Source organism: Carlito syrichta, unplaced genomic scaffold (assembly GCF_000164805.1).
Source record: "Carlito syrichta isolate Samal-C Ts95f unplaced genomic scaffold, Tarsius_syrichta-2.0.1 Scaffold309891, whole genome shotgun sequence".
NCBI classification, from domain to species: Eukaryota; Metazoa; Chordata; class Mammalia; order Primates; family Tarsiidae; genus Carlito; species Carlito syrichta.
In genome coordinates, this window is record NW_007253987.1 from 20,389 (window position 1) to 31,752 (window position 11,364).

The 11,364-nt window shown below is 39.1% G+C and overlaps 1 protein-coding gene across 2 annotated transcripts in view; it reads right to left on the reverse strand.

Annotated features, from left to right (window-relative positions):
• Positions 1-1,835: 1,835 nt before the first annotated feature.
• The window catches only part of SLC5A7 (solute carrier family 5 member 7), a 19,089-nt gene continuing 9,560 nt past the window's right edge, over positions 1,836-11,364 (reverse strand). The window contains exons 4-8 of one of the 2 annotated variants that reach the window (XM_021717632.1): positions 10,376-10,524; positions 6,200-6,306; positions 4,577-4,730; positions 4,155-4,372; positions 1,836-3,035 (exon numbers count right to left, since the gene is read on the reverse strand). In XM_021717632.1, coding sequence (XP_021573307.1) covers positions 2,406-3,035; positions 4,155-4,372; positions 4,577-4,730 — 1,002 coding nt within the window. In that variant the 5' untranslated portion in view covers positions 6,200-6,306; positions 10,376-10,524 and the 3' untranslated portion in view covers positions 1,836-2,405. Of the gene's footprint in view, positions 3,036-4,154; positions 4,373-4,576; positions 4,731-6,199; positions 6,344-10,375; positions 10,525-11,364 lie in introns of both variants that reach the window. The other variant, XM_008068179.1, reaches the window with a different exon arrangement.

The following is an 11,364-nucleotide window of genomic DNA, read 5'->3' on the forward strand; positions in this document are numbered from 1 at the left end:
TTCAGCTTGAGAGTAGGTGAGAAATAATAGGCTAAGCAAAAATACAGTATTATTTATTGGCTTAAATTATTGAATATTTTGAACAGGGTAAGCTTTCCCCCCTGTATTTTTCTATTGTTATAAAATACTTCGAATAGAAGGAATGTTTACTATTAATATTTATTCTTTCCACTGGATTTAAATGCGGTTGTTTGTTTGGACAATTGTTGCCTAACCATATTGCAAAAGGCAATGTCTGTGAAGAAACTCTGTTTTCCTGTTGTGTTCTAGTCTAGAATGAGTGATGTGTTTCATGATGTACATGGTGGGAGCATCGCCTCAGCAGGTCAAGGCAAAGCTTATGGTGATGGAGTGAGTACAAGCCATGATTCACACCGTGTGCTGGAAGGAATGGTGCATCTGAAATATCGTGAATTCCAGGAACCATAGTCCCCACTCATTAATTACCTTTACGTGACAAATATTTAAATCTCTGTGATTTTTAAAAAAAATTAGTGAATTTCCCGCCCTTCCTCTTTTGTCAATGTGTGGGAATCTTGGATTCCTATACTTACTAGTTCCAAAAATACACTCCTTCCAAGTATTTCACAGGGTACTGAAGAGATTCCGAGCAAAGAGGTGAATAAAAGGAATTCTCTTTGCATTTAGGAATATAGGATGTTTAGTAGAGATTTTGAATGCAATGTAATATTCACCACCAAGTTTTGGTAAAGCACTGAAAATATAAACACCGCATAAAAATATTTAATTTTATATTTTACAAATACCCAGGAAATGTTTAATAATAAATGAAATGTATTATTTGCTGCTTTGAGGCAGCTACAATTAAAACTCATAAAAAGAAATTCTAGGGTCAAGTAACTTTTACACTTAACGCTGAACACTGAGTTAACTTCATTTTGTTTATGAATTGCCAAAAAAGAAGTGGTTTTGGAAAAGGTGCTTTAGTTTCAACAATTCAGACTAACTTTCTTTTTGGGTCAAATTCCCAGTATTTTTTTCAGCTCATCAGTTCAATTTGCTTTTGTAAACACAGCTTTAGTTGTTTCCACAATCTGTGACTGGTGGGAAAGCATTTGAAATTTTACAATGGACACAAACCATTACACACACACACACACGTATGTATATTTTAAACTCCAGAAAAGGAGCAAAAAAAAGTATTTAATGACCTATCTCATGAAGATTATGTAGACATCAAATGTTAGAATTGATGGCTTCTTTCCTTTAAGACTTATTTTTACTCTCTGCTTTCTTCCATATTTTGAAATTCAGTACATATTTTTTGTAGTGTTGATTTGGCCAGACCTGAAGACCGGCTTATGTGAAAAAGTGCCACAGAGTAGATCCCTTAACACTAAATTATTTTCATTCATGGATATTCAAAAATAAGTGGGGTTTGTTTTTCTAGTTTCACTGTTATCAGGAGGTGCTGTGGGAGCGGTTGGTCATGAATATTCAATGATGCGCATTGGTTTAGCAGTTTCTCTTTCGTTAACCCTAACTGGTGCCATGCATGTTACCTCTCCATCCTTGCAAAAGGCTCAATTCCCATACTAACTTAGGAATTCTGATATTGCTTCCTTTATCATGGGGCAAAACTTTACCTACTTCAGCTGAAGATAAAAATCTACTGCTCTTCCTATTACTTTCTGCTTAATGACCTTCTCTGATTTATTGCTTTAGGGTTGCCAAATAATCTTTCTCTGTGTTCCGAGTACTCATCTGTATGCATTTAGTAGTTACAGATACACACAGTAGCCTAATGCTCCTCTATAAAGATGGACTCTAATTTCCTATCAACTTGCACATAAGGACAGGCTGCTATGCAATACTTTTTGTCTGTGCTCAGAATATTACATGCCATTGCTTAAAACAAAAAAGATTACATATTCAGTCAATTTTGTAGCTCAGGATATAAAAGAAGGGGTTAATCATCACACCAAGAACAATCATCTGGTAGATTCATGGCACCATTCTTTGGAGTTACTGGGAGTTATTTTCATAGCTTCAGTTGGGTCATTAAACTAGACTCATCGATGCACTAGCAAACAAGGTTTGTATTGAGACTATCCAACTTCCTTTTTATTAGGATCTTTCATAGCTACTATTTTGCATAATAAAGATAAATATTCTGCTTGGCCCTCTGTTCTTTATTCATTTTTTAATATATAACAAAACTATCTAACATCAAAATCAACACTACTATGGATGGGAAAGTTGTCTCTTTCATATGTACTTTCTTCTAGCTTGACTTGTATTTGTGCAATTGCACTTTATATGAATTATTGCCCTCCTGAAAATTTTTAATATTTTTATTATATTTTATATGCTGTAAACCATCTTTCCAGGACTACCCTGTTAGAGCGCTCTGTTTGAGAAAGCAGCCTTTTATTTAGATGGGGTCATTGCAAGTTATCCTCAGTCCCAGACCCTTCTGGACTGGAGTCAATGTCAAGGAATGCCTCTTTATTGGTGAAAGTTGAGCTCAGAGTCATGCTCTGTCGAGGCTTCACGGGTGCAAGTTCATCTAATTTAATATTTTCATTGTTGACCAGAATTGTCTTATCCATGTTTTCTTCACTGTGCCTTGCAACAACAGCATCAAATACATCTAATTTTGGTGGCAGGGTTCCACTTTCAAACAGATATTTGGCTAGGTAAGAGATGCAAATGTTGGCTAAGAATGAGGTGAGCATGGCCAGTGTTTTAAATGGGAATCTCTGGTTGTATATACCATTCTTATCAGCGTAATAGCCAGGGTAGAAGATCACGGGCTGCAGGTACAGGTAGGGCTCCCCTCCAGTGATCCTCAGGAAAAGGCCAGAAACGTAACCTGCCACGGCCCCATAGGTGTTGGTCCCCTTGACAAAGAGGACACAGAGCAGCTGGGGGAAGATAATGATGTAGATGAGATCGGAGCTGAGGTACCACAGCCCATACACGGTCTTCGTCAGCAAGGCCATGGCCGTGGCGGATGCTCCAAACACAAACACTGTGATTCGCATCACCCACACGATTTCTTTGTCGGATGCCTGCAAGAAATCGCCACAGTGTCAGCTCTTCACACAGCATGCTGGCTCATTTAGGCAAAGAAGAAGACACGTTCTGTGCTGTGACATCAGCCTAAAGGATTCCCCTGGCTCAGATGGCTCCGTCTATGGACAAACCCAGAACTCCAAGAACTGCCAGCACCCGAAGAAAACATTCTAGATGGCCTCCTGTGTGGACCTTTGGGAGGGGTTTCTGGGACCCACAGGCATGAAGCAGAGAGCTTTTCTGAAATGCCTGGGGGTTTCTGTGCACCACGGGCACAAAGCAGAGACCACCTGAGCCTTTCCCTAAATGCATGGGGGAGATGTGGAATAAGCTAACGTGGTGTCCTAGGGGGATAAAAAAACAAAGGAAAATTTTGCTTACTTCAAGTTTTAGGGAAAAGTTTTTATGTGACAATGAGAAAGCATGGACCAGCCTTACTTCCTCTCTTCAAAAGAGTGCTCCCATCTTTTGGTGCCCTTGAAAAGGGCTTGTGTAAGGAATTCTCTTGGTTAAAAAAAAGACACTGGGACCATTTTGTTAACTGTGACCTAGAAACCTAGGGAGAGCAAAAGTTCCATTGAAGCAAGAAGATGGAGAGGAACTCTCTGTCCTTTACTGACTACAGTAGCATGCTATTTTGCAACTACTTGAGTCAATAAGGAAAGTCAAATGGAGAAGTTATTTTCTGGCAAAGATGAACTTGTGAGTTCAAGGGAAGAGCAGCCCAGATGTTACACAAATATTTATAAAATAATATATCAGGTTCTACTTCTACCAGGGTTCTCCATTCTCTTGGTGCATTTAGTTAGACTAAAAGTTTTGTCGAGATTCTTTAGTTTCATTACTCTTTCATTAGAAAGGCAAGAATTTTAAATTATAGCAATATTGACTGTATCTCTTGGGGAACAGGTATACTGATTTGTCCCCTTCAGTATAGTATAACATCTATAATAGCATATATAAAATCTACTGTTATTTAACTTGAATGTTTAATCAAAGTAGGGCTAAACTTTAACGTAGAACATTAAGAAATATTAATAAATATATAATACTATATATATGTCAACAGCAAAATAATGATAAAAAAATTACAGATTTAGAGGAATGGTTCTTACATTTTGTCTAAAGGAAAGCTGGTAGATATTCCGAGCAAACATTGAACTTGCTGACAAGATGGAAGAATCTGCGGATGACATGACAGCAGCAGAAACTGCACCAAGGCCAAAGAAAGAAATGGATACAGGGCAGAGGTACTGCAGAACGATTGGCAAAATCATGTCTGCTTCTTCATTATCCTTGGGATCTGGAAGCCCGTATGCAGTCTGGTTCCAGTCTGTTCAACAGAAACAACAGCTCTCATGACAATCAAAGACCCATATGCTCTTTACCCAACTGAGGTCATCCTGTTTACCAGGTAGTTCTGCAATACATTCAGAACACGTATGCTAGTCTACTTGGGTGGAAAGTGGAATTAGGGGCTGCTGGGTGGGAAGTGGCAAACTATTTGGCAACTGTGGTGGAACAGCAGGAGATTTACCTGTGGATGCCCCAATGGCCCCGATGAGAACGGCTGGAAGAGCCATCACCAGGCACCCGAAAGCTGCTAGAAAGGACAGCACTTGAGCATAGGTGGCTGAGGATGAAGACAGGACTCTCTGGAAGTAGGCCTGCCAGGGGATTCCACCCAGCATCTGATGAAAACCACAGGGACTCAGGGTTAACTGGTGGCAAATAACATCTATTGTTTTTAAAGAGGTTTGTTACAATTATATTTAGAATAGTCCTAAATATGTCTCTGAAGTAAAGAAAATGTCCCACACACCACAGATCTCAATTGCTGTTATTGCATTTGCTGTGGTCTAAAGTTCAAGTCATACACTGAAATTCATATTCTCAAGGTGACAGTACTAGGTACCATATGAGGATTTAAGGAGAAGACAGCAGTCTGCAACCTAGAAGAGGTCTCTCACCAGAACCAGACCGTGCTATTACCCTAATTTTGGACTTCTAGTCTCCAGAACTGCACCCAAAATAATTATTTTGTGTATACATCACCCAGTCTGTGGTACTTCATTGTAGGTATTTCTATGGTACTTCCAAACTGACTAAGATAGTTATTTTAAAGATGAGTAGTCTGTGTACTAAAGCACGATGTATGGAAAAGGACTTCGAGGTCTGGATGTGCTGTATCAATCCCTAACTCAGACAATGGTATGATTATCTGGCATGCAGGTATAATTTCATATATGTATTTACTCTCATTCTTTCAATTAATAATCATAAGCCATTCCAGAAAAATGAGAGCCAAGGAATTTCTTAACAAGCCCAGAGAAAAAATAAAACCCTCCAATCCCCTGCTGGAAACACATATTTTTCCCATATTATCCAGTTCCTTACTAACAAATTTTTTTTTACAGAAAAAGACACACTCACACTGAGTGTCACCGCAATGCTAAAATTCAGAGGAGGGCCTTGAACACAAAGTCACAAAATATTGTTAATCCTCTAAATAGAAAAACAAAATAACCCATTTTGCCTTTCCTTTTTTTTGTTGAGATAAAGTTTTACTCTGTTGCCCAGGCTGGAGTGTAGTGGCATGCTCACGGCTCACCACAGCTTCCAACTCCTGGGCTCAGGCGATCCTCCCACTTCAGCCTCCTGAGTAGCTGGAACAACAGGTGCAGGCCACCATGTCCAGCTAATTAAAAAAGAATTTTTTTTGTAGAGAGGAAGTTTGGCTATGTTCCTCAGGCTAGTCTCGAACTCCTGGGCTCAAACAACCCTCCCACCTCAACCTCTCAAAGTGCTGGGATGACAGCAATGAGCCAACATCTCAGATCAATTTTCCCTGAATTTTCATATAACCTCTTTCTGATGTTGAAATTAAATTCAGTGTGTTATTTTCATACACAACCTCTGTAGTTAACAGAATTGCGATATCCAGTCTTCCCCTTTCCCCTTAATCTGCAATCTATCATATCTTCTGTGTTCTTCTCTAACCTCCAATACCCTTGCCCCCAAGGTGTGTTTTCATGCTAGCTTTGGCTCCCCCGGCTTCTCTCTTGACATCTTTCCTGAGTAACACCTCTCTTCCCAACTTGCCTCACACACAGGATTTAAGAATCGTTGGTCACATTCCTCAGATAAGAACGTTACTCACCAACAATAGGAAACTATCAAGCCAAGTGTAGACATCAAATGATTCAACAGTTCCCAGCCAGGGCTCCTGGTATTTGGCATGCACAGCAGTGAACCCGATGTCGGCGACTGCAGGATGTGACAGTGCAAAAGGGACACTGATCCACTGCAACAGAAAGCGACACTGGAGCTTTAGGCTATGGCTTTAAACTGTCTGGGATATGCAAGATCTAGGCACCTCAGAGGCGGCTTCGCTCAGTAGTTCTTCTTGTTCAGACAGAGAAAGGCCTGAACTTAGCCCTTTGCGGGACCCCTCAAACACTGAATTAGAGAAATTAAAATAATGCGTTGTCTAATTCTGTGCTTGATTTTATCATATCATACGAGCCATAGGAAGCATCATCAAAACTTCTGGGAAGAAGACATTACATTTGAGATAAGTGGTGATAGATAGATAGAGAGATAATATAAATAGATATTGAGATACATGTACGCACTTTAATGTTTTCTATGAATTAGGGAAAAGTGGCAAGGAAAGATTTGATTGAGAAACTTGTGAGTAAAACAAGCCTTCGAGGGTGGGTCCACTACTAGCAGGTAGAAGAAGAAGGAACTAAGTAAGGGAGAAAGTAGGCAGAGAGTAGAGGAATCTATGGTGTGTGTGTGTGGTGGGGGGTGCACGGGTGCCACCCCTGTGGGGTGACAGGGTTGGCGGCCATGGAAATGGCTTAGGGAAATGGGAGGGATAAAGCGAGATGTGAGATAGATGTGTAGAGAGAAGCTTCGGTTGCGATCTAAAGAATTTGAATTCTGTTTTCCAGGCACCTAGAAGCTAGAGAAATTTCTTCTGACTCTTAGGAAGATCTGAGTGGATCTTTTTCTGACATTAAATATCCTAGATGTGTAAGTTTCGAGACATGGAGGAGGCAGGGAGAGGAGGAGGTCACTTTGATACCACCTAGATGAAGACCTGAAGTGCAGCAGGGACGTTGGGAATAAAAATACGTTGACACAAAATGCGATTATTCAGAGAGTCAACGACCCTTTGATTATGAGAAGGAGAAAGAGGTCAGAGAGAGGGAACACCTATGGAGGAACTTTCCGTTTACAATTTTGGAGCTCCATGGATGATGATAAAATCAGCAGAATGAGAGAATTTGAAAAAGAAGATGGCTTAAAATGTACGTTGATTAAAGTACGACCTAACACAGTTACCATTTTCGTGGTGAGAACACTTAATACTCTCTAGCTTTGCATTGTTCAAGAATGCAGTGTATCATCACTAACTATAACCAACTTAGTTTAAAATAGACGTCTTGAAATGTATTCCTCCTATCTAACTGTAATTATGTCTCCTTTGACCAACATCTCCCCATTTCCCTCTCCTCTAACCAACCCAGCTTCAGGGAACCACCATCGTACTTTTTACTTCTATAAAAATCCGCTTAGATTCCAAAAAAAAAAAAGTTGATTAATCATGTATTCATGTATAGCAATTAAGACAACCATATTTAGTCTTTTATTCAGCGAATTCAATAAGCTCTTAAGCAGTAACCTACAGCTCTTCATTCCTTATCAATTTAGTTACATTTTGTAGCAGAATAGCATTGTTATATATTTGCCCTACCATCTTTTCACCCGTGCACTTGATTTATGCATCTATGTGTTTTAAGTTCTGGTTTCATACTAATAAATATTGAATAATATATATCATCAATAGTAGGTTCATCCCCTGGGGGTTTGTTTTTTAGTCTACCTAACACATCAGTTTTGAGAGCTGTCATTGCTGAACTAACTTCACTGCCTGTGTTCTGAAGAGAGATTTATTTCTGTGCTCTCTGTTTTATTCCTGAAAGTGTATGATGATGCCAAGGAAACATCAGAATTTCAGCACTGTTTACTTGATTTTGCAATTTAAAGATAAAAATGTGGGAGCTCTGTTAGTGTGAGGTGGCTCATACCTGTAATCCTAGCAATTTGGGAGGCCAAGGAAGGAGAATTGCTTAAGTTTGAGTTTGAGACCAGCCTGGGCAGCACAGTGAGACTTTGCTTCTAAATGAAGAAAGAAAGAAAGAAAGAAAGAAAGAAAAGAAAGAAAGAAAGAAAGGAAGGAAGAAGGAAGGAAGGAAGGAAGGAATGAGAAAGAAAGAAGGAAAGAAAGAAAGAAAGAAGGAAGGAAGGAAGGAGAAAGAAAGAAAGAAAGAAAAATGAGCCGGGTATGGTGGTGTGTGCCTGTAGTCCCAGTGACTTGGAAGGCTAAGGCAGAAGGATCACCTGAACCCAGGGAGGTAGAGGCTGCGGTAAGCCATGATTGTGCCATCACACTCCAGCATGGGGGACAGAGTTAAACCACAACTCACAAAAAGAAAAAAAATGACACCCTTGAACAAATGAAATATTCTCAAGTATAATTAGAATATAAAAATATTAAAATATAAGTGAACGAAATTCCATGAGATGCAAATAAAGTGTTTAGGAGAGAAAGAGGAAATATTACCATCTTTGCTAATACATTCAAACTTACAGTTAAATCTACAAACCCAACTGTGGTTCATTCTTTTAACATTTCCTACAGAACATTGTTAAAAAAAAAGAGGGAGGCAAGTGATTCCTTCCCCATTTTTCATTTCTAAGTGTGAAAGCTGAAATAGAGTGAAACTCTTTTCATTATAAGAAAAAACAAAACAAACAAGCAAACAGACAAAAAATGAGGAGCATCAGGAGGTACTTTGGCCAACCTTGGGAAAATGAGTGTGTTACCTTCCTCTGTCTGTGGCCTTTTCTCAAGGGCGTTGGCCCTACAGGATCTGTAACTGAGATGATACATGTGTTTGATGAGATAAGGTATATGAATTCATGACAGCCCTCAGCACAGAATGGACACACGATTTTCTTAATACATCTTAGATACGTCTTAGGTATTTTATATTATTTTGCACATAATTATCATCTTCATGGTGTAAGACATGAGTTTGCAAAGAATCAAGACTGACTAAAATGTGTTCAAAGCACACAAAGGCTCTCTTAATGTAATACTAATAACACTCGTGTCTCATAGCAGTATTTTTTGCCTGGTAAAACATAAAGGCAGTAGATAATAAATCTTTCCAATGCTTTATATAATCGTTTTTTTGTGTGTTTAGGCCCCAAAGGGTGATGATTAATGTTTGAAATCCACAGTTTTCCAAGGTGATGATTTCTATGTTCTATGGGAAGCTTAATGGATAATCAAACTAACAGAAGGAGAGGATAAGAGACTTGCTGGGTGACCACGGAGGTTTAAACTTTGATAACTCTGAGGAAAGAATGCTGTCTTCAGCACTCAGAGTAGATCACACATAAGCTTCCATTAAGTGTAGGCATGAAGGAAAGGAAGACCTAGACAAGGCGTGTCCAACCTTTTGGCTGCCTTGGACTGTATCCAGTAACCTTTTGGCTTCCTCGGGCCACACCCAGTAATCCTTTGGCTTTCCTGGGCCACACTGAGTAAAAAGGAATTGTCTTGGGCTGCATGTAAACTATGTAATATAGCTAGGATATATACAGAATAAGACTTCCTTTTAAATACTTTTTATTATGGAGTTTAGAAAAAAAGAGAATGATAAAGAGCTAGTAAGAAGTTTGATTTTGTTTTTGTAAAACAAATCTATCAATGTCTGGTTTGATGGAAGTGGTTGCAATTCTTAGTGAGTTCTCAAGGTGTTTGCTAGAAATGTTTGTTCGAATTTTGTTCTTTGCGTGTGTCACAATTGAAAACAGCTACTCACAAATGCTATATGCTGCCAAAAAGCAATGTCATGAGTAAGGCATGATTGTGAACTTCAAAAATGGAATGACATATGGGGTCACGAAGAAAAGAAATGCTAAAAGCCACATGATGTTAAAAGATTTTGTGGGACCTCATTACTAGCTATCAAGGGCCACATGTAGCATGCAAGCTGCAGATTGGATATGCCTGACCTAAACCTTCCTAAGAATTAAACTGAGGGCACACTTTTTAGTCAACATTTAACAAAATAATTAGAATTTTTCATCTAATTAGTTCATAGAGAAACTTAGAATTTCATGCAGTGTGTAGCTGATGCTTTACATATGAGGGAGGATAACATTTCCACTAATTTTTTGCTGAGTCTGTACAGAATGCTATGATATCTTTTATAGAAAAACAAGAAGGGGAATCTGGGGTGACCCCACTTACCAGCCCTACGAAAATGCAGAAGAGCTGAACGACATCTGTATACGCCACCGAGTAGAGCCCACCTACCAGGGTGTACAGAGTGGCAATGAGTGCAGAGACGATGACAGAAGCATGCACGTCCACGTCAATGATCACGCTGATGGTGGCTCCTGTAAGAAACAAATATGGGAGCATATCGGGCCAGGCACCCAGGCGGATTCCGCGTTCTATGCAAGGACATACTGCACTTTTAGTGATAGTCCATATGCTCCCTGGCATCGTGACATCTGAGGTGGATTTTCATATTGAAATTTTTATATCTTATTAAATTGAGTACATATGTACGTAATATGTACGTGAACACACACACACACACACACACACACACACACACACACACACTCCTGCTTTCTGAAAACAGTGATTTGTTAACTGATCTATGTGAGAGACAGCTGAAATTCATGATAAAAAATATGAGATGGCCTGAATCACTGATAAATTTAATTCCATTATAAGAACTTGCAATAATTTTGCCAACTATCTGAAACTCTTACTTAATTAAATACAGTCCCCATGGGATATGCCATTGTTAGGTAACACATGACTGTATTTAATTAAGCCTTAGGCCATCTCATCTTGTAAACCTCGTGTAGTATGCTTAAACAAACCTAGCTGGTAGAGCCGACTACTCACCCAGACCTAGGTCATACGATATAGCCTTTTGCTCCTGAGCTATACACCCGTACAGCATGTTACTGTACTGAATACTGTAGGTAACTGTAACACAATGGTATTTGTGTACCCAAAAGGTACAGTAAAAATATGACATCAAAAACTTAAGGGACCGTTGTTGTGTATGCAGTCCACTGTTGACCTAAACATTATGTGGTGGATGATTGCATATGATATATCATTACTCACATCTATGAGAAACACAAGGCTTTCTGAGAAGCATGACTTGAGATGATTGACCGAGCTACTGTTTTATAGTTTTTTTTTTGTTTTATTTT